General features: G+C 42.2%; 1 protein-coding gene across 1 annotated transcript; it reads right to left on the minus strand.

Annotated features, from left to right (window-relative positions):
- Window positions 1-4,975: 4,975 nt before the first annotated feature.
- MIDEAS (mitotic deacetylase associated SANT domain protein) lies at window positions 4,976-26,556 on the minus strand (the record flags this gene model as incomplete). Its single annotated transcript, XM_080619228.1, has 12 exons — window positions 4,976-6,076; window positions 7,511-7,710; window positions 8,087-8,272; window positions 8,475-8,624; window positions 9,778-9,866; window positions 11,011-11,086; window positions 12,149-12,252; window positions 13,056-13,198; window positions 17,720-17,786; window positions 18,257-18,602; window positions 19,328-19,645; window positions 25,102-26,556. The coding sequence occupies 12 exons, from the start codon at window positions 26,554-26,556 to the stop codon at window positions 5,860-5,862; spliced, it is 3,351 nt and encodes a 1,116-aa protein (XP_080475354.1). The 3' UTR covers window positions 4,976-5,859.
- Between the last annotated feature and the right edge of the window lie 921 nt (window positions 26,557-27,477).

Below are 27,477 nucleotides of genomic sequence, written 5' to 3' on the forward strand. Positions count from 1 at the left end.
TCGCCCTGACCGCCCCAGCCATCAAAACACTCAGCTAGGAAGCTATTTTTTAAACCTCATTTAATAAAAGGGTTTTTTAGATATATAGCGGATATTCAGTAAATAAGTTACATTGTACATTACAATCACATCAGCAAGATTTCCTTTAGTGTATTAATATCTTATAAAAAAAGCACACAAAAAATAAATTCAGTCCAGTCTATCACAACTGTACAGCAACAGGTAAATATATTTATATATGTACACTTTAAACATGTAACAGTCTTTTAAAAGGTGCCCTAGGCAGCAAACACACAAAAGGAAGTGTCTGCTTACTTGTTAAAATAAAAGTAATATACTTTATTATAAAGCATTTATACAGTAATTACAAAGGCTGACTGCTCCTGTACAGTACACCAAAGCTTGGACTACAAATTTAAAAACAGAACATAAAAAGAATGAACACAAAAAAGTTTATATCAAATCTGAGTTACAAGGGGGGGAGGGGGAATACATGTGGAGAAGCTGCAGGAAACTGGCTTTTTAAAATATACAATTACATTTCTATAAAAATATACGTAGTCTTCTAATCTGGAGAAGTGAAGGGTTTATTCAGGCTCAGCTGTCAATGGAATCCTGGTCTTGGAAAGAAAAACCCTTAAGACAGCTGGGGATTTAAAGTTTGTGTCAGCCTAACATTTGACACAGGAGAGAAGGAGGGCGAATAAAGCAGCTGAACCCAAGTGATGAATTTACATAGAAACTCACTCAGACACGATCTGCAGACACTGCTCCTCCGTCTCTTTAAAGCTTTATAACTGCTCAGACACGCATCAGAGGATGAAACAGGGAGAAAGTTTGTGTGGGAAAATGTGGTTTACAATAAGGTTTTTGGCAGAGGTAACCATAGGACTGAAAGTGCCGATGTATGAAAGCAGACAAGGCTTCCATGGCCGCAGTCCTCACTACTCCCATTTCTTTTAAACTAGGATGTGTTTGTATCAGAACTTGCTAGTCCACTGCCTGAAGAGAATTAAGAAGTGTGTAATTGCTGAGAGTGAGAATGCTCACCCCCTGTGGCATAGGAAACACTTTTTTGCATGTTGATTTTAATCTAAGCTTGTTGCAATGATAAAAATGACCAAAAGCCTCAGTTTGATAAACTGGAGCATATTTTTAGCTAATTTTATGTCACATTACATGTCTAGTATGGGATTAACAGATGAGTTACCTTTAAGATTTAGAATTTCCATCTTTACCTTGCCTTTAGGCAGCTGTATTCCTACCTGGTCCTAGCTAGCAAAATGCCACGGTCATGCACAGCTGCCTGAACTGCTGTAGGCCTTCAACTTAGAGAACTGGGTTCTCTCAGACACATTACCTGTATCAGTAAATGGGAAAACATCAAATAAATTAAAATGCAGAGTTGTTCTTGCAGCCAGACTGCAAAACACCTATGGCTATATCAGATACGTATCACAAGTGCATGCATATACCTACTCATTCTATACACACACAGACTTACAAACCTGAGATGCTATCCAATGCAGATCACAAACCTGAAAGACTGAATCTTCTCTGCAAAGCACAGACAACAAGCAGGAGGTACATGATCAGGGCAGAACGTGATCTGTCACTGCACAGTGCCCAATGGTGGCATCAGGCCTCAGACACGTCATGTTTCTGAAATACAGCCACCTGCCTATGCGGTGTGTGACCACTGAAGCCTGATCTCGCACTGTAAAAGGCAAATCTTTTAGTACACATGTACAGAACTGCAGCCTGCAAACCCTGTATGTGTTCCCATAGGAAAGACAGCTAAAGCAAAGAGAGGCCTTGTTCAAACTCAACTCAGCGACTGAGCATATACTGCCTTTTTTTCTACATTAACAGCAAACTCTTACACTAAAGGGGGATCAGTAAATAAGCCTTTAAATGATGGAAAGTAACAAGCAGAGGGGTTTAAACTGGACAAATCAACAGAACATAGAAAATTATGTTAACACTGAGCTGCAGGAAAGAGCCACTCAAGCTTTTTCCCCTGCTAGGAAGAATAACAGAATTAATTCCAGATTTGACAAATTCTAATTGGCTCAAATGCTTTGTCCATAACAACTGGGGTGGGTTGGGCTGGCGGTTTAAAACAATTCTCTACCAACTGCTAGCAGGCAGGATCCAACTCAGTTGTAGGATCAATTCCAAACTCCTACCATAAGCAAGTGGGCAGCAGGCTTGGCTTTGCTTGTTTGTTTTTACACAAGACACTCAGAGAATCATTTTTACTTATTACCATGACAGAGAAGGGACCTTCTGGTGGCTAGCAGCAATATGTAAACAAGCTCAGAAACATTTCCATTTGGCGCCACTGACTTGGAACATTCACCTCATTTTTGGTCAGTGGGTGCTAACCCACAGCCGTTAGAGGCTGCCCTCAGAAAGAGCCCTTTTCTGATTTGCTTTCAATGACAAGACCTGCCCTGCTTCACATCTTCCTGTTCTCTTCTATTTCTGCTGCAGCAGGGTGGGAGAGAAACCACCAGCACTGGATTCAGTGTGTCATATACACACCATTGTTGTGCAATTAAAGAAAATCGGATTTGTTCTTACCAGCACCTCAATTATATATTCTTGATGAGAGAAAAAAACTACTCACATCTATTTCCTAAAATAGGGAGAATCACTGAAAGATCTGGTCTTTGAAAGACTATAGTTGTGCTTGCATTCAAGCATCATCATATCTGAAAGAAGATTAAACTGACTTAAAGCAATCCCCCAATTTGATCCCGAAGCCTTAGTACCATGTTTCATCTGATCAATTGTTTGTCACTGTAATTTACTATGCCAAACCTAAAACTACTTCAAGCTTGAAAACTCCTGAGGGCCATGATTAAATGTTTGCTCATTATCACCCAGGCATGCTTCCAGATGCTAAAAATACTGGAGTAAACACAGATGATGGAGCACATGAGCAAAAGGCAGAGAAATGTCCCAATTTTCTGCCTGGAAGATCAGCACATTTCAGCACAAACCCCTCTGTGGATTTGTCTTACCAAAGGTGGCACATATGTTCAGCATCCTATTCTCCAGCTGGACCTATACCCACTAGTCCATACTGTCCCTTGCTTTTTCTAAGCACCTGCTCCTGATCGCTGTCAGAAACAAGACCTGGAGCTAGACAGAGCTTTGGTTTGTCCCAGTATGAAGAGTCTCTGTTTTCCTCCAAGGGATGATGTACTGGTTGATTTTGCACTCTTTTAGCAAGGACTGTAAAAGCATCTTTATAAGGGTTTTCTTTAACCTTATTTTAATTCTCAAGTTTAGCCAAATCTCCAATCTAAAAGAAATCTTCATTTTTTGCCATGTTCCTCACTGTGTGCCAGTTCCACCTCCATTTCTTTGTTATGTGTTTTAGGCCTTCCCAGTCTCGGTTAAGTAACTGTACACCCTTCGACTTCTGTGACAGTGGCATTCCAGGCAAATACAACAGTATAACAATATCTACGTTACCTTAAATCCTTCTTAGATACCCTCACAAGCCCTGCTTGTTCCTGAACTGTTGCCTTGCAGTTCTCAAGATCTGGAGACTATCAGTAACTTCCCAGAAACATACTTTGGAACTTTGTTTAATTGCATCATTGCTTTACTGGAGTTAATCCCAGTACAGCAAGTGGACCACAAGGTCCAGCTGCTTCACCTCCTGTCCATCCTGGAGTAGTGTGCTAAACACACTGTTCTCTCTAATAATGGTAGACAAGAGTTTTCTCCAATTTACAAAAGGAAAAAGATAACAACCAACATTGAAATTCTTAACAGGAAGACTGATTTGTTCAAGCTTCTGTTTCAAGACCAGTAGCTTTGAGTTTTGTAGCCATTTTTGCATGATTTTAACAGTTCACGACATGCCATGTGCTTCCACAGCTTTGTTAGTCAACAAGACCCCTGCATGCAGGGACATGGAACAGTTGTCCAAATGCTGAAAGGAAACCTAGTTTTGTTAGGAACAGAAAAACACAACCTTGGCAGAAAATTGAACACTTAAAGACAAAAGTGTCAACACTGGTAAAGTGTAGTCCTTAATGGTACTCCTACTTGTTTTGTAAGAGTAATAACTGTTTCTGTGAGTAAGAAAAAGGATTCTATGCAAAGGCATATATATGTCAAAGCAAACATATTATACACAGCCTCCCAGACTTAAGAGTGAAGCAACCATGCTTGTATAAAACCAGGGGGCAGGAAAAGATTGGCAGATGGCACCTTCCATAGTTAGTTAGCCTGGAATTTATCTAGCAGCTTAAAGGACTATCCAGTCTGGAACACACTGTAGTTCATATACAGCAACCCCCCTAGGATCCCTGCTTGGCAATGCAGCAGTGGCCGGCTCCTTTGGTATTCCACCAATGGAGCAGCACACACACGACCTGACACAGTGTCAGCACCCAGGATCAGTGCTGCATCTAAGCACTGGCTGGAGGGAGGGAGCTGAGCAGCCAGAGTAGGGACTGGGATTGACTGTGAAGCACAAGGAAGTGATCTGATCCTTTGCATCTTTATGAAACAATGATAAATATGGGCTATAAAGATGTACAGAGCAATCCTCTGCAGATTCATCCACGTCATCTGGACCACTTTACTAGTTCTTAACTCTCTTACCAGCAGGCTTTTGGTGGCTACAATTTATGGGCTATGAGCATGTGTCAGTTCTGAAGGAAGAGTCAGCCTTTCAGCAAAGAGCAAGGCTCACAGCAGGACAACCCAGCAGGCACGGCCCTCCAGCCACCAGTGTGGAAGTAAGTGACAAGCTTCTCCTGCATGCACACACTGTCTGACAGGAGTACCTGGGAAACCAGGGCCCCACCGCAGTAGCTCTTGATGGCAATTTCAGGGAATACATGAGGGCTGCTGCAAGAAAGAAAGGGATGTGCTGAGAGGTAAAAGCCATTCACAGAGGGATCACTGCTAAAGATTAGAGTCCATTCCACCCATTTCTGAGGTGCACACAAGAAAGTCTTGGTTCATTTTCGCTAAACAAACTTGCTCCCATTTATGCAAAGTCAAGCCCAGCAGTTTACATTTCAAATTGCACTTGTGAAGCCCAGACTACTTTCCATTAAGTTAATCAAAGGCAGACTATTTTGTTTTCCAAGACGAGACAACCCGCAAGGCCTGTGGCTACTCTACTCCCACGTGGTATTTTTATACCCACTGCTGCATTCTTACTGGCGTGAAAAACAAACCACCTCAGGCTTCCTTTTGAAAAAGGAAACTTGCTCTCAAAAGGAAGAAGTCCATCTTGCTCACCCCACTTTTGTGAATCAGAGGCCAAAAGTGCACACCATCTTCCCACAAAACTTATTGGCTGCCTGAATAAATGCTCAGAAAGAAAGGCAGGAAGTAACAGGAAGGAGAACTTGATGAGAAAGGAAACATCTAGAAATCACCAGTGTCACAGTAACTGGATACACTTGGCTCAGAGCAGAGCATCATTTTCTTGCTCCAGTCTGGAAACCTTTATATCCAAGAGTCCTGTTAGCATGATTCCTGAAAAGCACAAAAGAAAGGTCTGACTGACCTGAGAGAACTTACTTCCGCTGCAGGTGACATTGTTCTATTATGTACCTCAGGTATCATTATAAATAGAATAGAAATCTTATTTGTTTAAAAAAAAAAGAAAAAAATCCAAGTTGAAACAAATCTTTTCATCCACCATTCCGGCTTGGTCAGTACTGGCAAGGTGAAGTGGAACATGTGGCAAGAGGAAACGGCAGCACTAAAACTTGGAGACCTGATAGCTCGGGGAAGAAAAGTGCAAGCAAATAAAGTAAAGCCACCAAGAGGGAGGTTGGGTCCAGCCTTGCTACTCCCTCCATTTCTGCTCTGCTGCTATATTTCTCCTTCATCCGAGCTCGCACTGCTGCTTCCACTGCTGCTGCTCCCACTGTCACTGCTCTCTTCCTGCTGGGCCTGGCTGTGGGCTGCTGCTGCCGCCGCTGCCACTGCTGCTGCCTCCTTCTCTTGCTGCTTCAGTGCAGCCGCCTTCTTTTCCTGCTCTGCGTGGCTTTTCATGTGAGCACTGCGGCTCTTCACCTTGTAGAAGACCCTGAGGAAGCACACACATACATTAGCATTGGTCTCTCCTACAGCCTCCTTCGTTAATTCTCCAAAAGAGCTTCTGCTGCTCTAGCCCCAAAAGTTTGTGAGCTTCAGCACAGGAACTCAGGTTGGCATTGGCATAGAACATCCACAGCAAACAGCACTTCTGATTCTGTGTGTGTCGGCACTGGGTGGAATGCCAGCAGGAGATCCTGAGCACCCTCAGGTTGCTCACTTCATTTCTTAGTATGTCCATTTCCTCTTAGTTTTCCTTCAGCTCTTAAATGTTTATGGAGAGGCAGTGCTGGTATCTGAAATATGCACATGCTGCTTAATACAACAGAGCACTGGTTTTTAGGCATTCCCCTTATGCTGCAAAAATCAATAAACATGGAGGCGAGCAACAGCCAAATGCTGCTCCTGAGCCTTGTCCACGCAGCCAGAAACACTGGAGCTTTTTCCTCCTGACTTGACACTTACGATCTCTCTCTCCATCTTTCCCAATAACTATTTGGATTTTGCACCAAATGCCACAAGAAAAGTTCAGACACCATTAAGAATCCTTGCTTACTTCTCCTTTATCAGTGGCCAGGACCAAACCCCAGCTGCCTGACTCCTCACAGCACTCCCCTCTTCAATGCCACACTCTCCCTGAGAGCATAGAGACAGGGCACCTTGTCAGGGCCAGTGAAGTCCCAGCCAGAGCAGGAATCTGTCAGCAGCCCTGGTGGCATAATTAGACAGAATTTGCATTTTCTTGCCATCTCCTCGCTTGGTGCCTTTTTTAAATGCAGGTTTCAGCACTGGTACGACAAGACCATTGTTTTAAAAGTAAGCAATTTATGTAGGGAACTCAGTTTTCTTGAAGTTTATGAATCTGTTGGCAACAAATCTACAAATCCTACTAGAACCGTGTAAGGGAAGACAAATGTGTATTTTAAGGACACAAAAGATGGGTGCAAGTTTAACCACATGAGCTGTGTGCCCATGGGCCTAATACTTGCTGTTATAACAATGGTAGTGTCTTGCATTTCTATGACACTGTTCATAAGTAAGTCTATACCATGTTCTTAATAGGTGATTTAGCAAATATATAGAAATTACTCGTTACAAAAACCATGGCATTACAGAGGGGCAATACAGGAGCTGTTTGAAAATGCAGCTTAACACCGAATAGTGCACACAGTTGGAATGCAGGTGGTGTCTTATTCCATCCGAGAAAAAGTCAGCAGAGGGTAGTTACACAAGTAGTGATATCTTAATATCAATGTATGTAAAAAACCCCTAATCTGTGAGTATTAGTGGGGTAATGTGTCATTAAAAGTATTGCCAGTGCCTCTGATCTAAACAGACAGAAGGAAAGCACATCTGAGAATAAGCTTCCACAGGAGATGCACCGTTGCAGTTCTGTTACTATTGCTGGACATGGAGTTTCTCTTACCTGCCACATTTTTTACATGGAAATGCATTTTCTGTGTTCTGAGTTTTATTGGTAGCATCTGATTTTATCTTCTGTTTCCGCCTCCTCCTCTGCACTGGAGCACCAATAGGCTTTCGAGGCTTCACTGTTGCCTCCCTCGGCTTCCTTCCAACTCTGCCTGTGACAGTGACCTCTTGACTCCTCAGATTGGCATCGCTGGCCTTTGGAGAGAAGGGGACAGTTAAGGCAAACTGAAACTTAAACCCACCATCAAAAGGAAAACAATGTCTGAGCTCCTGTGCTTCATTTATTCCACACCAGTGTTTTATTTAACGAGAAAGCCTTCAGCATATTTTCTGGACATTTCTCATCATAGTCCTATGTGCACCAACCACAAAGAATTATATTGGGTTCCCCCCCCCTTACTCATTCCTGTTCTCCCAGGAGTACTCTAAGCTACCTCAGCCACATCCCCTGCTCTGGGAGAAACCAGAGGTGGAAACTTTTTACATGTGGAACCATCCACCTGCTGTTTTCTAAACCAGTTGCAGAGGGAAGGTGGCACAGAAAGCACAACATGCACAATGCAGCACTTACTGTTACACCATCTTGTAGTGTCTGCTCATCTTTGAGAGGAACTGTGCTGCTCTTTCTGTTATCCAACCCTTCCTCTGCCTCCTCTTCTTCCTCCTCTTCTTCCTCCTCTTCTTCCTCCACATGCCCCTGTTCTTCACTGTAAATGTCCCTTCTGAGAGGAAGAACACGTGCAAACCTATGGGAACTCTTCACCAGAAGATAAAGGAACTGTTAATTTCAGTGTGTGTAAGTAAACGTCATGATGTGACACAGGACACAAGTTTGAGTCTGGACTCCTCCACACTGGCCAGACTGTTCCAGCTTTTGATTTTACCAGCAAGTGAGACAACACAAATTCAGACTTCACACCACCCACCACCCAAACGTGAGAAAAAATTAAGGAAATTACCTTGATGTCCACTTCAGCTTCATCTTTCATCGATTTCTCGTTAGCAGCATCAATGTCCCCAAAGATTAAGGTCCCATTCCGACCAATTTTCACCTGTTTCTTGTATGTGTAGTAGAATTCCACACACTGGGCCACTGTTTTGGTTTTTATCTGGTGTTTAAAACACATGAAAGTCCAGTCGATAACATGATTTTAAGAAGGCTCACAAATAATTACTAAAGGTCCAACAAACACACTTTGTATTTTCCTTTTCTCAGTAGTCTCCATTCCATCACAACAGCCGTTCAAGCCTTCTTTTCTGTGTCATATTCATCTGTATGCCCCATCCATCCCACAGCCCGTCCCCCACTGCCACTGTTATTCACTGGGAACTACAGGACCAACTTTCCAACGAAAAGATGGTCAGTGTAAAGGTGATAGAACCTGGCATTTTGTAAGCTTAATGCACCTCTTCACCTCTGAAATGTTCCAATTGAGCTGTCAGGCTTGAGAGCAGCCTTTCAGTTTTATAGGGGAGCTTTATTTTCCAGCAGCACTTCAGAGAAGACCAGGCCAGAATACCAAACCAAAAATGGGAAGGAAGCTTTGCAGCCCTTTCCCACTTTGGCCACATGCACTTCATACACATGGTGCTAGCCAATGATCAGCACAGACCTGTGATGGTCTACAAGTTCTCTATCAGTGATCTTTCTGGAAGTCTTGGCATATATTCTTAGCTTCTGGGCTTTTGCAAGTTAAATGACTTTTATATACAGCTCCTGCTGTGATTTGCAGTGATTTACCCCTCACTGAAGTGTCATGCCTTATGAAAGTAGATGGGGGCAATCATTTTTACTATCATTGTCATAGTAAACTAGAAAGAGAGATCCTAAACGATTCGTATATCCTTCTTTGGTACCTTCCCTCTGTAGCAAGGATGTGCTTCTATTTAGCTTTATAAGCAAACCATTTAAGCTGAGCCGGAACATTATCAATGCTCTGCTCCATAAATACACCCTGCAAAAGTGGTATCTGCAGCGTGAACTAGTGGAACTAATGCAGTAAGTACAAGGATTGAGTAAACAAGAACAGCAAACCAAACATTATTGTTCTAGCTTTCTAGTGAGATTTTGTGCTGTGTTGGATGGTAATATTCCTCTGAAATCTTCAGTGCAAAACTTAATACCGAGAACGTAATACTGAGGTTTCAGGAAAATCAAGAACTCCCTCCATTAAATGCTCAATAAACATGTAAGAATGTATCAGGAATGTATCACTGCTGTCATTAAAAAAAAACAACAAACGGGGCGGGAAAGTAACTTACAAGCTTTTGGACCAGGAAAAAGTCTTTCTTGTAGATTGCAATGCCTTTGTTGAAAAGTTTTTTTTCAGCAACTTTCCACTTGTCTGATCCTGTAGAAAAAAACAGTTGTAATGGAAGCCATTCCAAGTGTTTACTCTTATATATGCTTTGCCTTCAAGACCAATACACACATACAAAGGTGTGGTCTCTCACACCTAATCCAGCTTCACTGCAGACTGCTGTTAACTGGTCCTCTACTGCTTCAGCCCTCCTCTCATCACTTGCCTTGTGTTAGATCTAGTACTCATCACCACAGGTTAACTCAGTTCAGCTTGCAAAAATGTGTTAAGTAGATGAGCTAAGACAGTTTGCAACAAAAAAAAGGTGGTGAATAGACACACTTTGTGGTGACCCAGTCATTAGATTTTATACAAGGGAGATGATGGGACAGGAGACCAGAGCTTCTCTTTCAGCAGCAATCCACTGTACTTGAAGATGCATTGTATCTCAAACATTCCCATTATCCTAGCACCCTTGCCTCTAATAATAAACACATTTTGGGATTTCCTCCTGCCATACAGATATTACTCATATAAGATATCTCAACCATTATAGTAAGAGTACGCAATAATAAAGAAAAGTAATCTCTGCACTTTGTGGTGCTAGCTATTAGACACCTACTAGATGTCACTTTATATCAGGTCTTTCAGGTGGCTGAGGTCACTCTTAGATCACTGAGGTTAGTGTCACACACCTGACTATTTTCTAATTGGGTGCAGTATTACAAAGGCAGTTCATGGCATTTAAATTCTGCAGAAACACTGACATGCATCAATAGTTGGCTGAGCTTTCTTCAGCAAGCTTGAAAATGCTTCCCATAAAACCCCCTCTGAACTGCACTCTAGAAACCCATGCCAGTGAGGCTGTGGTTCTGAGGTTACCACAGCCTTTCTGTACCTACTATCTATCTTTCTCCATTCTCTGTGGCTTAGTGTAAGGGATCACATTCCCTTTTTCCCATAAGGGAAATCAGAACACACACATGCATGTATTCTGAGAGATGCAGAGTTTCTCATGTTTTAAGTGTCATAATTTGCACAGGCAAAACTGCTAGCAAGCCATCATTCGATTTCTCAGAGAGAAGAGTGATCTTTTCATCTTATTGTAATGTTCAAGAGCTCCCCAAAAGAGCATAAAAGAATAGAAAATTTCCTCTATGATAGACAGGTAGCACAGTTTTTCTGGCTAACAAACCTGTGTAGTGATAATCTGCCAAAGGGTGGGTAGGCGATCGTACTGGCCTCTGCAACAGCAGTTTGGTCAAAGCTCCCTAAGATAAAGACAAAATAATTCACTTAAGGTCTGGAGTATTTAAATCAATGATCAGGCACTGTTAATCCTCTCCTTTCTGGTAAGCTCACTGAAAGGAGCCATAGCACAGTTCAACATTTGGGACAACTTTAAAAGTCACATTCTTGACTATCAAGACTGAGTTTTGAGTCCCACAGGTAAGTGTAACCTCTCAGCACCAATTCATGTCTCTGTGAATTGACACTTTCCCATGCAACCACCACAGTACTGGGAGAGAGTTAATTCCATAGACAGAGACCATGCAGCAGTTTCTTCTCACTTACTGAAGGCCTCAGTAGACTGGTTCTGCGACTCTAACTAGCACAAACCCAACATGAACACACAGAAATTACTTTTTATGTCTTCTTCTCCAACACAGATCAATGCAGTCTCACAAGTGTCAGTGCTGGCATACTACAGGGGACAGAAAACAAGCAGCCAGGCAAGAGCATGGGATATTACTGACCACAGGGCTGATTTATGCCAGGTCAAATCAATCATAGAACTATAAAAGGATGACAACCCTGTGCCATATGCTATGCTCTGCTCTTTGATATTACCTCCCAGGGGTGCCATAAGGCATTATGAAGGTGAATCATGTCTTACAACACCAATATAAAATCAGCAGCACAGCCGTTCCCTACATGTGAAGGGAAGTTAAATGGACCTGCCAAAAGTAAGAAGAGCAAGACACTGCACTTTATGGTCTCAGCTTCAGCCCAGCCTCTTATTTTATCTTCCAACATGGTCATCTTCTAAGAAGACAACATTTAAGATTCATTTAGCAGTCTCAGCTCACTCACCCTATCAGTCTGTTTGTTAAAAAGCCAAACATGTTGAAGTTGGAAACATGCAAGACAGTAAGTGAACACAGCATGGTACATCAGGCAGAACCCACTTTAAGGACATCCAAGGGACACTAAACAGTGAGAATTAGATGCACAGAAAGGAGTTTGGAAGGATTTCCCCTCAGGAATGATGGGTTTCCTGGCCTTCATTAACATCTTCGACCACATTAGGGTGAAAAGCTGGGAAGACTCACCAGAATGCTTCCCTTTGCTTCATGTAAGAAATGCAACACCAGCTCTTGGTTGGTTCCAGCCCCAGGAAAAATGCTTGAACAGGCAGCAGCTAGCAGGTTTTCCACTATTTCCACAGAAGTACCAAACAAATTCAGATAAGGAGATTAAAATGGAGTTTCCTATGGCATTCGCACAGTTAATTAGCTCTTTTGAAGCAGGGCTAGACCTAACAGAAAATAAAACCCTGGGAGAAGTTGAACGTCCTTGCAAATTTATCTGGGTTAAATTTGGATGCCAGAACCACAAGGTCATGTGGCATTACTCTGCGTTCAGCACTACTTACACATGGAGTTTCTTGCAAATCTCCTCTCTCCTACAATGTCTTTCCATTTCCCCACACCCTTTTTTCTCTCTCATCAGAAAGATCTCTTCTAAGTCTGCTCACTTCCTCTTCCCTTCAGGATTTATACATGCCACAACCTATGTGCACCAACAGCAGACAGCTGCCTAAGTCTGCTACTAGCTTGCCACAACTGCTTCCTCATCCTGACTTCCACCTACAACTTGATTCTTCCAAAATACTATTGTATCTAGAACACCCCTTGAAAATACAGAAGTTGAGAGGATGTGGTTTTCAAATGTTAACAAAGACAACGAAGCTTCAATGAGCAAAAGGCTGCTCTTTACCTGACCAGCAACAAATGGTCCAATTTTATCTTAATTACAAAACCAACCCTATTAACCTCCCCACCAACACCTGCAACTTGATAATAAGTCCTACTCCTAAGACTGTGTTCAAGACTACTCAAACATGTCACTTGACTGGTAGCTCTAAGAGAGTTTTAATTATGCCTACAGTAGATATGTGGTTACCCCTACAGCAATTGTGACAATTCAGTCCTATTTACCAGCCTTCCACATTCTTACCATTCTCTTGGGTGACTTTGTTGGTTTCCAGGTCACCCCATGGCTGCCACACCAGCTCTGCTTTATGTTCATCAGCTGCTGCCAGAGATCTGTCTTGGAGCAATGGGATTTCTGCTTGAAAGCGAGTTCCCACATTTATTCGCCTGCAGAAGAGGTAAGATGTAACAGTCAGCCCTCCTTTACAATATCCAGAAAGTCTCCATCTCTGCTAGAAGCACTGATTATGAAACTGAAATGCAGCAGGCTCTTGCATAAAACATGAACAGCTTTCAGGTGTTGCAGGTTACATTATTAAGTATGACTCAAAAGGTGAGAGTTTTTACATCCATTACCAGTTTCCATTGTCTTATCAACAATGGTTGAAATTGTATTTGAATTGGGATCCCCTAATAACTGCTCAAAGAACAGTTATTAGCTTTCAATAATCATCACTTTTTGAGAGGCTGTCACACAGACTTCTTCTATGGCAAGTTTGCTCTTCATGCATAAGAGAAGCCTGTTTTAGTATTAATGTTTAGCCAGCCATAACTACAGAATTGTAGCGCTATTTATGTTGAAAAGGACTTCTGGAGACTATCTGGTCCAACTCGCCATCCAAAGCAGGATCAGTCTCAAAGTCTGGTCCTTTATGATCTTGACACAAGCTAGTATCTTCTAGAAACTATTTCTAATAACGGAAACAAAAAATATAAACAATGAAAGCTGTACTGCTCATTCTGTATCAAAACCAAATCCCATTCTTTTAGCAACAATCTCATACTTCTAGAATCTGAATTAGCACACAGATCTTTCACAACATGCAATCCACATGATTTAAGAGAGCATCCACAGAGATTCTACCCTTTACTAGCGAACATGATTTTGTGCACAGAGATAGGTAAAAACAACTATTAAAAGACTGCTCTACCAGTCTTTTTACCTTGGGAGGTCTAGAGGTCTACACCAATAGCATAGCAAGCAGTGAGAGCACAGATATCCTTTCTCATTACTCTACATCTCTTACTCTGTGGCAAAATACACTGAGACAGCAGTAGCTACACAAACTCAGAGTGAAATAAGTTGAATGACAGCTTTCTAATACAGCGTAATATAGCAGTAATATAGCAACTATGCATGCAATTCAGAGGTCCAGAAGCAAGAGTCCAAGCTAAGATGGCAAAAAGACCCTTCAGAAAACAAAGATGACAGAAAACCAAGATATTGGAGAACAGCTGCTGCTTAGACCACTCAGAATATAATGAAAATCTCATATTCTGAAATAAGATATCTGTGCTTAATGTGCAAAAGTGTTCCCCTTTCAGGACTCAACTAGCACCATACTGGTAGCACCTGAAATAGTAAAGGATAGATAAATAAGCTCTTTTTTTGAGAGCATAGTCAGGCAGTGCCCACAAGATGATTAAACCCTGGAGCTGCTTCATTGGAAAGTCTTGGCTTGGTTCCTCCTCAGCATGAGGGAAAACACAATTACCAGAGAAAAAGCATGATCTAGCACAATAAGGAATAGTAACAAAACCATCTGAGAAATGCCAGCCTCCTCTGGTCCTCTGCTGTTCCGAAATACCACTAGAAGAATTTGGTATCAAAAGGAAGGAAGAGGGTATCATTTTCTGTTATGGAAGGGGAATAAGGAAAACCTTCATTCTCTTTTTTTCTGCTTAACACATCACTTTGGTAATTGCCAGTAAGCATTTGCATCATGAGATCTTGTAAGCAGGAAAAGCCTGCATTCAAAACAAATGGCTGACTTCTAACACACATAAAAAGATATTTTACAAACTATTTCTTTTGCATCTGTAGCAGATCCAGACCTACTCCCTCACACTTGAGGGGAATGGCTTACAATGCATGTGTATATAAACAAAGAGATGCATAACATAACTCCCCTACACACTTGTTCTGACTTCATCCACACATTCAGCAGCAGCTTGACGTGGACAGTTGGGATACCCACTTGGACAAGCAGAATCTGCTGGATTCACAGGCTGATGCTAACTTCCTTCCAGCAGGTGACACATGAGGTTAATGTGGAATCCTCTGCTTACTGTGATTAGTCTCCCTTATTGTTTTAGCCTGCAGTTTCACAGCACAGGGAAAAGGTTATGGATTTTGATCCACCCTAGAAGGGATGACTGCTGCAAACTGGCACACTGATGTCAGCTGGGAACAGACAAAAAGCCTGTTACTGCATTGGGAAATTTGGGAGATTTTGTGTCCTAAGACACAGAACTCCTCTGGCCTCACCTGTGAGAGGGGGAGAGGCAACTGGACAAGTTGGAGTGAAAGAAGCGTGCCACCTCAAAAGGCTATCACAAGCTATTTTTGATCTTAGAATATGGCATTCCTAAGCTAGAAAAGCCTTAGAATTAGCCCTTGTACCTGCAATGCCAAAGTAAAACTAGATTCCTACTGAAGAGTTCACCTGAGTAACCTGATCTAATTTGGCCTGCTCCAAGCAAGTGCTTAGACCAGATGACCTCCAGAAGTCCATTCAAGCTATGTTATTCCATGATCCCTTCACAAATGAAGCCTAGACTTCAGCATAGCAAAAGCTCTTGCCTGTAAGCACCAACAGTGCTCCTGGGATGCCCTGGTTTACAGCTGAGTGTGGTAGCATCCAGAATTGAGGCTGTGAATTGGGATGGCAATTCACAGCTGAGGCACCACAGCTATACTTAGGGCTGGCTGAGGGGTCACTTCAAGACTTTGAAGCAACAGAACTACAAAACCAGCAGGAGACAAGGATCTGCAAACATCAGCTGCCTATTGTACTATTTCACAGAAAAAAATTAAGCTTCATTATCCCATTTCCAATTGCAAATCTCTGCAATGCAATGACCTTTTGAAAAGCATTAGCAGAAGGTCTTGCAAAGCATAAGCAATTAACACAATATCAAGTAATCACAAGCTACAGTCAACGTCTAATGGAGTCAACACTAAAGATCAAATTAAATGTTTAAAGAAAAGCTTCTGGCCATACTTCCTTTATAGAAGATATGTCCACATAACTGTCTGCAACAGTGCTGCACAAGCTAGCTTTAGAGCAGCAAACTGACTACTTTGGCAACATGGAATGACAGCAGTTTGTTAACGTATCTTGGTTAAAAGTTAAGGCTATCTATGTGCATAAGCATCTGCTCAGTAAAACTGATGACAGCAAGACAACTCTTTGCACATAACACCCTTTTGGCAACAGGAAATCAGTTTGTGTTACTAAATTACTAGGGTTTGAAATTTCCAGCAACAAATCTGAAAAATTTCACACAAGACTAAAATTGAAGCTAATTTTATGTCATTAACTTCATCAATTTAAACCAGACACAGCAGCCAAAGACAATTGCACCAGAGATAGGTCAAACATTAAGATGTGGGTCAGGAGAGGAACGCACCAAAAAAATCCGTTCAAGAGGAGGTTCCCCTGGATTAGTGTGAAATGAACCACCAACAAAAAGATTAATTAAGCCATTTTTTTAAAACAGATTTTAGCAACACCAAATGTGCTTGTTTCTATGAATGGGCTCAGTCTGGAAGGGATTTGCAAAGGTGACAAGAATAACCTGGGTTCATTCACAACTGTAACATCTGCTCGGGACAGCCTGCGGCCAAAAGTGCAGAAAACTCAGCTTCAAACAGGAAGGCAGAATGCAAGAAGGATGAGGAAAAAAACAGACAGCAAATGCTCCAGTTAAAACATAAGCCATTTTGGAAGTAAAAGCAGCCTGGTATTTATCTGGGGAGAGTTTGAGTTAAATATCTCAAATGTTACAGGGCACGGTGCAGTTAGAGCAGATTCCTGACTGCAGAGTCAGCAATGCAGAGCCACATGGGTGCTTTTATGCTATATGGGTTTCCACACCATGCATCTCCATGTTTAGACTTCACAAGAGCCCATTAACCTAGGTGTAATAATTAATTGGAACTACCTTGCTGTAGTTTTGCAGCACTGAACTTTAGCTGGTAACACTCCCAGAATGTTTGCAAGGGCTATGCTAATTCTGCTTTTTTGCTACTCTGCTCAGGTTTAGCTAGACTGGCACCAAGTCTAAGCTTATAACTCCAGCTTCAATATCCTCAAACTGTGTTCCCTAGTGCTGCCGAGTCCACATATGTCTGAACTTTCCCAGCACACAGCCAGCTAAAAAGACTAATGAGGCTTATTAGCTCAGGCCACAGACACTGTATGCAACTGGCTGTAGTGCTTTCAAGACTGAGCTACCCCAGGATGGAGCAAAGTCATGTTCACCGTTGCACTGCAGCTAATACCCACCACATGGATAACCTGCAATCTGAACAATCCACGTGAGAGCTAACTACATTTTTCCATACTAGGTTTTGGCCTCCCTCTAAAGAAGCATTATTTCCTCACTCTAAACCTGTTTTAAACAACAAAACAGGACAGATTAATGTTTAGCTAATCAATAATTTCACCCAAGAGCAGCAACAGAAAGCAGTTAACATCACCAGAATTGCAAGGTGCATTTGCCCAAACAAAACACTATTTATCATGTTGAGTAATTTTTAAATAAAGGCAATTTTCAGTTACCAATATGAATAGCTTTAATGTTTCTAATACACTCATCAGCTGTACAGGGAGCAGCTTGAAGGTTTAGGAAGAAGAAAGGAAGCGCATTTACTACCAGGCTAAGAATCTACTGGGAACTTACGGTTCAATGCTGACCGGCGTGGCTTCCCCCACTACCGTAAGAACAGGAGGGGTAACTTCTGAACTGTCTGCAAGGAAACGAAAATACTGCTCAGATAGCTCATCTTCACACTTGAGATACATTTTTCACACAGCTTGTAAATCTAATCAGAGCTATCCATCTCCCAGAAAAGATACCCATGCACTAAAGGGCTTTAAGATGACCACGAACTTACCTTCCAGTCACCATCTACATCTTAGTAATAACTATTTGCTGTCCCCTCAAGTTCAAGACACCGAGAATCTATTACAGAGGGACTGCCTTTTCCATTCCTAAGAACGCCAGTAGGGGGTGTTGCAGATCACTTGTGAATGCATTTTAACATGTGTGCCCCGATGAAAGCAACACTGCATTTCCTCCATCCTAGGCTCCCCAGACTATCATGACGAAGCCACAGTTCCACATAACCACACTTCCTAAAGTCATGATCTTCCTCCTATTACTCCACAGTTCCTAATCATAAATTAGCCAAGAAAGGAAGGAAAAAGTGGAACTTACTTGATCTAAGCAGAGTTCTGTGAGCACTTTTAGGAGTCACTGGAGGTGGAACAGAATGACCACTTGAAGAGAGGATAGCATTAAAATATAACCCAGATCCTTCTCTTACTGGACTAAGAATTGGTGGGGGAGTGTAAGGAGGTAGCTCGAAGTTCCTATCAGAAGGATGATCTGCCAGACGGACAGGTGACCGTAAGTGGCTCTGATATGGAGTAATGTTAGAATAAACGGGTGGTGCAATGAAGGTGCCAGCTTTTGGTGGAATGAAGAGTGGCTCAGGTCGTGGCCGCTGCTTTGGTTTCCGGGCAAAGCCCTCTGCTTCATCCTTTGGAACAGTATCTTCATGCTATTAGAAAAAAATTACATTCTTAGTTTCATTTTAAAACCTCAGGTCTTTTGCAAAACTGCAGTGAGATGACAACATTCTTTCATGGCAGCTCAAAATCCAGATAGGACAGTTGGAGGGTGTCTCAACAGTTAGCACAAAAGGAAAGAGGGAGGAAGATGATGGAGAACGGAATGGACACAGGAGTATTAGGCAGCAATACTAGCTCTGAGTGCTTATAAAGTTACATTTTACAAGAACTACATAAATGTCTTGTCTAACCTAGTGACCTCATGGTAGCTTAAAGAGGACACAAAAGTATAGTAGATCCCCAGTACAGATACACGCTAACACAAAATGGTGATAAGAAATCTTCATTTTGGATTTTATTCAGATACAGAGATAAGTGCACTACTCACTATTTATTATTATCTCTGTATGTAAGGAGAAAGCAGTCTTTATTCAGACAATTTATTCTAGTGTTATTGACCATCTGGCTTTATCACTGTTTAATAGTGGTGCATGGCTTGCCTGTACTAGCATTACCTGTAGGTAGGCCATGAAAAGCTGGTGATGTCCAAATATATGACAATATTACAATGACAAAAATCCACAGTCCCCAGACTACATCCATTCCAAGTTCAAGCCTTGAGATCAAACTACTTTAATAGAAAAGCTTAGGGATAAAAACTACATCATTACATCTACCGATTTGGGTCATCCTTGGTTTCTTAGTCTATCCATACCTGATTTGAGGTTTCCATGTTAGTATTACGATTAGATCGCCTTCGAGTGACTATCACAGAAGGCTTGCGTTCACAAGGAGCTCGATCATTTGTTTGGCCCCTCTGGAGCTTTCCATCCTCAGACTTCTCTTTCCCAAGGTTCTGCAAGTCAATTTTTCTCACTGGCACAGACACAGGAATGATAAGAGGCACGAGGCTGTTATCCTCTCGGGCTCTTTTGGGAGCTGGTGAAGAACTGGCGAATTCCACCACACTTTTTGCAGCTGCAGGTCCTGGAGCTCCTATCAGCACACTCTTCTCTTCTGAAGTATCTGCTTCCTGAGAAGAAAAACAGATTCCTTAAACGTTCTGCAGTACCTACATAATAGATCAGAAGGTATCTCACTTTCAGTGTATATCAAGTTTCTCAATGCAGCTTTCAAGCTGAAATGGATTTAGAAAAGCATTATTCAAGGAAGAATACTTGAGGATTGCCTGAAGTCTCAATTGCTAGAATATTTGTATACATCACTCTTCAGTCTCACTTCAGTACCTGTGGTCTGACATTTTATTTTCCAGATGAACTTGTGCCCTGCCAGATAACTTCCAGCAAAGGTTCTTCAGTTTTAGTAATGATCAAAAGCTGCAGGTTATTAATTTCAAACATTGGACCTCTGTTCCAGGAAAGACTGAACCATGATAATCTTAATTAAATCTCTCATACAAAAGATGGAGCTAAGTTTTTGCTGCATTTTTTTTCATTTACATCACAGAAGCAACTTTCGTTATTAAAACTAGAGCCTTTGAGGTTTGTTTGCTTGAGCCTGAAGGACTTTTGCTCAGCAGAATCAACAAGGCATACCTGCAAGCCAGCACTTTATGCACTGGTATTACAGCTTCCATGCTTCTGCTTTCTTTTACACTCATAGAAACCCCAGAAAACTGAGCTTCAAGGAGACAGGAATGAAGGACGAGTTACTGAATAAACACACAGATACCATAACACCAAATGGCTTTATGCACTGTTAGATCACTGATTTCTAGCCCTTCAAATGACTATCTACATGTTCATTACACTCTTCATTCAAAAGCAGTTGCCAGCTCACTTAAAAGCCACAACTTTCAAAACCACCTGTCTTCAGCCTTCTTAAGCTCTGAAGAAGTGCCATCTAGAAGCTGCGGAAGATGCTCCTTTTGATGTTTCACAGCTTCTCTCCAACTTAGAGCTTTGTTTGGATAGAATTAGGTATGCAAACTTATCCTCTGTCAAAGCCACCATCTACTAAGGCATCCCTCTCCACCTGAACAGCTATGTTTTATAGGTGGAAGCCAAGGCACATTATCTCTCAGGTATGACAAAGAGGTCCTCACCTGGACTTACAAAGTTTTGCAGAGATTTACTGCAGTCCTCAAAAAGAATCTATTGTGTGCCACTAAGAACACTAACCTTGATTTAAAAGCTAGCGTAAGGAGGTTCTGTCAAGGATTCAGACACCACCACCCCCAGTCATTTCATTGTGATCACAGATCATGACAGCTGACTTCACTGATGAGAGAACATGCTCCAGCTGGCCCAGGAAGAGTCAACCCGTAATAGCTAGAAGGACACTAGACTGAAGCCTGACTTTGATAGTATATTTATACTGAGGGAAGCACAACCGTGTTGTCACAAGGTATGTCAGTCAGAGCCTGGAGTTAGTGCTCTGGCTGCTCTCCAAATAAGAGTCCGGTATTTTTTGTTGCTTTTAAGATCAAAGGAGTCCACACTGAAGCACTAAGCCTTCAAAAAAAACTAGGTGCCAAGCTTGAGCAAATAAAATCAATCATATCAAGAAGATTTAAGACTGCCTTCTTCCATGATCTTTATTAAAGTAAGACCAAGCGTGCACAGAAACATTTATCCCATACGTGACATTGCAGTCTATAAGTCTGACTGCTTCTTCACAAAGACTGGAGACATCTGCTCCCCACCACACAACGATGAAACATACAACTGAAAAGTCACAACTGGTATCACCTGCCTCAGATTGCATAGCAGAAGGCATTAAAGAGCTCTGAGTACCTCCCTTCACTCCAGGCTGGTGATATACACCTGTACTTTCCCATGAGACTATCAATTCTGAATTTGGAAGACATTCATCATGCTGACAGGTATCTTACTAGGGACTCCGCTACCCCTAGACAGTAAGGGGCTCTTGTAAATTGTAGCCTCCTTCCACCACTCTTGGAAAGACAGACTAAGGATGCCTTTTTAAAAACACAAACAGCTTGGAATCAGATGTATACTTCCACAAGTCCTGCCCATATGTGAAAAAGCAGCTCACATATGGCTTCATGCTGCTGTATGTGGGCCTCCATTCATCAGGGAAATTTATGCTGAGGTCTGAGGTCTCCTAGCAGTGAGTTCCACAGCATTTTGCACCACTGTTCAGACCAGTGCATTCATAGTACATTCTTTAGACCACTGCCTAGTGTGTAGCTGTTTCTAGTGCAAGCACTCCAACATACTTTCTGGGTACCTGAGAGAATAACAGCAATCAAACAAGTAATGGCAATATGAATGTGTGAACAAGCACCAAAACTGACCAATCTACAAACCTCAGATGCTTCCTGTGTGCAGGTCAAGAGACATGAATTAATTTCCTGATGACAAGGAGGAAATTCAGGCAGCTAGTCACATGAAGGATGTCACATTTCTCTGGCTCTAAGATCAGTTAATCACGCTCCTTGTCATTTTCAAGACTGGGAGGTAACCAGCAAAGGACTCTCTTCCCTAATGATGGGAAAGATGATCCCTTCAAGAGAAGAAGGAGGAGACCTAAACAGTAGTAGAGATAAGAGAGAAGGCACCACTGGGAACTTAATCTAAATAGTTGAGACATCCGTAAAGATGCTGTGGTCTACGCTAGAGCTTTTCTGTCCATGAAAGATGGCACATACCTAATTTTACTAAGAGGTGACACAACTGATATTGGAATTAAGCTATTTGTTTCAGATCCCTAAATAGTTTCTCAACTGTTTGATTACACTCAGAGGTAAGCAGAAAGAAGTCACTGAACAAAGGCTAGGACAATCCTTTGTAGAACTGCTGGGGATTTTCAGCTAGCTCAGCATCTGTCCTGCAGAATCCAAGGCTTGAGGGCTGCTGGATAACTTCCAGGAAGTACAAGTTATTGCACTTCTATTTAGACTCTTGCATAGGTACAAAGGATGAACTAGTGATCTGGAGTCCTTCAAGACATCCACAGAAACCTATCATTCTGGCATGGATCCTGTTTATCCCTCAAGTGGTTTCTAAACAAATTTAGAATTCACAGACAAAACTCAATTGCAACAGCTGGAAGAACTGCTCCAAGGCCACTGCTGTGATCAGACAAGAAACCACACCAGCCTTTTCAAAACACTTGCCCATACAGCACTTTCTGACAGCATTCTGCATCACCTTGCTAACAGTAAAAGCAGCTTCTCTCTGCAGTCAAACAGAAGGTTGTCCATGAAGGGAGGTGAGTCCAGAACTGTAATTCTATGAATATTCCTCCTCCTCCCCCCCTCTACCCCTCCCCTTTATGTGTGTAGCAGCTGATGCCCTGCCCTGTGCCAGGGGAAAGAGGCCAGGTCACTAAACCCTCTTTCTCCCTTCCATAAAGTATTTAAATCCAGACACCCTTTGAACACCATTTTAGATCTGAGAAAAGTTTTCTGCATTATCAAAGAAAACAAACCACACCATGTTTTTACATATAACATTTTGTGTGAAATGAAGCCATAAAACCAAGAGCCAGGAATTTGCTGCAGTCTATAAGCAGCAATAAGTTTGCACCACCTGAAAAAGGCACGCACAGTACAATGGGCAGCTCTGGTGCAAAGCATCAGTTGTGACACTACATGTAGACATATACTGCTGTCCAAAAGACTGTTTTTGCATAAAGTACACAGAGCTACATTGGAACATGCAAACAACTGGTTCAAATTATGAATGCATTGTCTGTCATTAATAATTTAACCCTACTGCTGCCTTACATGTTCTTCACAAAACCTATGCTAGAGATGGGTTCTAGGTTGTTTGTAAGAGACACTGATGAAGAGAAGCAGACCACTCTCCTCCAGTAAACATGTTTTCTTTTTCTCCCTTACATGTCAGCCACCCCTTAAGCGTGTAAAATCCATGAGACCTCAGGTAAGAATTTTATCATCTCTCAAAACATCTTCCTGAAAGCCTGAAGAGATTGAAACATAAGGAGTTCTTCTGCTAGTGCCATCATGGAAGCAAACAAGCTGCTTGCGTAACTGCAAAGAACAAAAGAGCATCTGTCAAAACACTTTTCTGTTTGGTCTTTACATTATGAATCAAGCTGCTAGCAGACATGCCTTCCAAAGGCCAATTTCTTGCTTCACCTCTCAGGGCCTTTTCCTAGATGCTCTATTTAGTTTCTTGCCATTCTGTCGGCAATCATACTGCAATGTGAATTATAGGCCTTCCTGAAGTGCCTGGGAGAGTATGAGTAAATTGCTCAAGCTGCTAACTACTACTAGTTTTCTATCAAATCTGTTTGTTCAACTGGAGTTAGAGCAAAAAGGATTGAAGACAGCATCGACAGTCACTTGTTGCTGTCTGCTGTGCAAGAGATGGACAAGGCTACAGATATTTGCCTCATTGTTTCTTAGGTCAGTTCTTTCACTCAAAAATCACGACCCTCTAAGGAAGATATTAAAAAAATGGCCACAAACAGACTAGGAAAAAAATGATTACAAGAACAAGACAGGGAATAAAATTTCCTTCCCTTTGTTGTCTGACTGGGCAGCAACTCAAGTGGCAAAACTATAGGTAAAAGTATGCTCATGGTCTAACACCCATATTTCATCAGCCTCTGGCAACAAAGCTCCCAAAGAAAAGTATATCTTTCTCCTCTTAGGAGGCACTCAATAAAAGATAAAAGAAAAACCACAACATAAAAAGAAAACATCAAAACCCCTCCACCCAAGTAAAAAAATCCACCACTTCTCTCCCCTTAATTATCAGTCTAATTAATTTTGAACCTTGTCATTTGCCACATGGAATACATACTGCACAGTTCAGACTGATGGGACACTGAAAGAATAAGAGTAGTGAATTAACTTATCAGCCAACACTAAGCTTCTTCCCCACCTAGCCCTATAGAAGGTCTACAGGAAGCCTTTGTCCTCAGGTTACCAATCTATATAATTCACTGCAGGTCATTCTCAAATAGGATACCATAGACAGACCTTTATCACTCCTGGTACAACTTCTTCATCCAAGTAAGGCTTCTTCAGGTTTTTAGTATTTGCAAAATATTGAACACATCTTGCAGTGTGTAATTTTTAAATAGCACAGTTTAGAACCACTTCAACTGCTGAAACTGGAAAACAGGCAGGTAAACAGCAGTCTTTTAACATAAAAGGAAGAGAATGTTAATTGGTAAAAAGACGCCAAGTGAACTGCTCATACTCAAAATACTTATACTCTCAAATCCTGATCAGCTTGAGGCCTAAGCTGAAAACATTCATTTCTGAAGGCCTGGGCTACAATCACATTCAGTATTGGTGAAATAAAACTGCCCTTAGGTGGTTTCAGTGCACTATATCTCTATTGTCGCCCATATACAAATTACAGTAGTTTAACTTACATACCAGCACTCCAGAGCTGCCCTTGCTGCACCAAGTGTTCTTCCTGCATCAAGATATTATCCTATCCTGCATACACACCTAAATTACTTTTATATCAGCTCTATTTTGTACTCTAAACCATACTATATTAGTAAGAATGCACACCTTACCTTTACATTCTGAAGAGAAGCCAGCTCAACAGCTTTTTGAGCCAAAGTTAGCAAATTGGCTTCTTGAGAAACACGTCGTCTCCGTCGTGTACTCTGGATGACACCACCTCTGACACCCTGAAAATCATTAGTTCTCTGAGTGTTTTCTTCAGCTGCTACTGCCTGTTTCTCTCCATCTCTACCATTCTGGGCTGTGGTTTGCCTGTCTGTTTCCATCTGGCACAGCTCACTATTGACCAAGACATCCTTCTGCCCCAGATCCAGTCTCTTGGGGTGCAAATAGTTGCTTTTGTTGTGGGCCGGTGATTCAGGTGGCTGCTGTAATGGGACCTCCTGCTGATGTGTTTGCCAGTGATGCAGAAATAAATTGCTAGGTTGTTCTTCGGACTGCTTGGAAGCCAACACTTCTCCTGCAGAGGTCAGCAGGACACCTTCTTTGGAGAGGCGCCGTGACCTTCTTGGAAAGGGAATCTGGGTTTGAGGTAGCACAGTCTGTTGGTTCTGCTCTGTTAGAGCCTTGAATAGTTCCTGGTTCCTCTCTGTTTGCTGAAACTGGTGTGCCATCATGTGATGCTGAGGTGCTGCAGCTGCCACGTGAGGCTGTGCTATGGAAGTAGTTTGCTGCAGGCTGAAGGCTTGTGCGGCAGCCTGTTGCTGCTGCTGTTGAGGATAAAAATTTTCAAACAGTTGTAGCTGGGGAAGAGCTTGCTGTTTTTGCTGAGCACTAAATGCTGGACTGGAAGAAGCTGGGGCTTCTTGAAAGACGTGTAACAACTCAGGAAGACCCTGCTTTTGGCCTTGGTGACCAAACGCTAGTTGGAAAGGCTGTAACGGCAGACTCTGATTCTGCTGCTGCTGTTTCTGCATCTGATGAAAAGAATTCATTTGAGCTTGCTGCCTAACTAGGGCTTGCTGTTCCAGCTGAGCTTTCTGGGACATCATCTGCTGGACAGCATCTCCATACAAGTCCAGCTGTGACACAAACATGCCTTTCTCCTGATTTCTTTTAAGGGCTTCTGCATGTCCATAGAAGCCTGGGGCACCAGCATTGGAGGGGGGTCCTTTTGGGTTGCCTCCAAAAACCATACCATGGTTCCACATTGAAGGAGGAGATTGCCAGTGGCCGTCACCCCTCTCTGGCAACCGATTTCCCATAAGGGAATTCTGCCATTTGACAGCAGTTACTGCCTGGGGCATCATCATTGATTCTCCCCTATCTTGATTGTAAACAGAGTTCATCAAAGCAACATTGTTGGGGGCAGTTGTTAATCCTCCTGCGTGAGAAATCTCCATAGTTTGGGAGATCGGTATATTCCCTCCATGGCCATAGTACTGTCCTTCCTTCAGTGACTGCTGAGGTTCTTTTGATGACACAGCTATTTCCTGCTCATTAAAATAGGCAATTCGTTTCCCAGTCCTTTTGCTTGAAGACTTTTGCTGAGCCTGAAGATTCATGGTTCAGTCTATTCTCCCAGCTGCACACACTGTATTTACAATCCACCCATCCCTGAGGTGGGGGGAGGAAAGGCACAGAAGTCTCTCTTTTCCATTCAGTTTTAGTAATAAAGGGCAGGAAAGCCGTCCAGAGGAAAGTGCCTCACTTCCTTTTTCTTCACGTGTTTCTCCCACTTCTTTTCACTCTTATGCTTTGTGGTTCAGAGGTCAATAGGGTCCACTTAGTTACAGGTCCTGAAATAGAGAAGCAATTGCAATGAATCATCAGACATAACCGGCATATAAACACGATAAGCTACAATGTGTCTGTCCCATTTCCCATGACAATGAAGATCAGGATGATATGTGTAAGAAATAACAGATCTGACCTACTACAATGTAAAACAAAACAACTTAGTTTTACCAAACAGATATCACACTGAATCTGCATGATGCAACTCCTAACTGCACACAGGCTTCTGACTCATCACTCAAGCTCATCCTGAAGGTTTTTCTCTCAACCCCCCTTGTTTGGTGGATTACTTCTGTGTCATTCTGTAGCCAGAATAATCTGGTTTTAATCTGAACTCAAAAACACAAACCAAAAAAACTCTCATGACCCACCAAAAGAAAAATAACATGTCAGGCTGCATTTCCCAAAGACATTTAAAACACACACATGCACACGAATGAAGCCAGACATGCAACAAGATGCTGGATTCGGTGTTTTGAACGAAAGGATCAGGTGGCAGCCCATCATTCACACCCCCTCCCCAATCATAACAGTTGCTCTGCAATTAAGAACTGCCCACCAAGCACCCGAGCACTGAAGACAAGGCCTGGCTCAAGCTGTTGCCCTCTCAGATGCTTTCTTCAACAGCTGAAAGCAACTGCTCCTGCTCAGGTCACACTCATGGGAAAAGTAATTCAGGCAGATTGTTA

This window comes from Psittacula echo (assembly GCF_963264785.1).
Source record: "Psittacula echo genome assembly, chromosome: 5".
Classification (NCBI taxonomy): Eukaryota; Metazoa; Chordata; class Aves; order Psittaciformes; family Psittacidae; genus Psittacula; species Psittacula echo.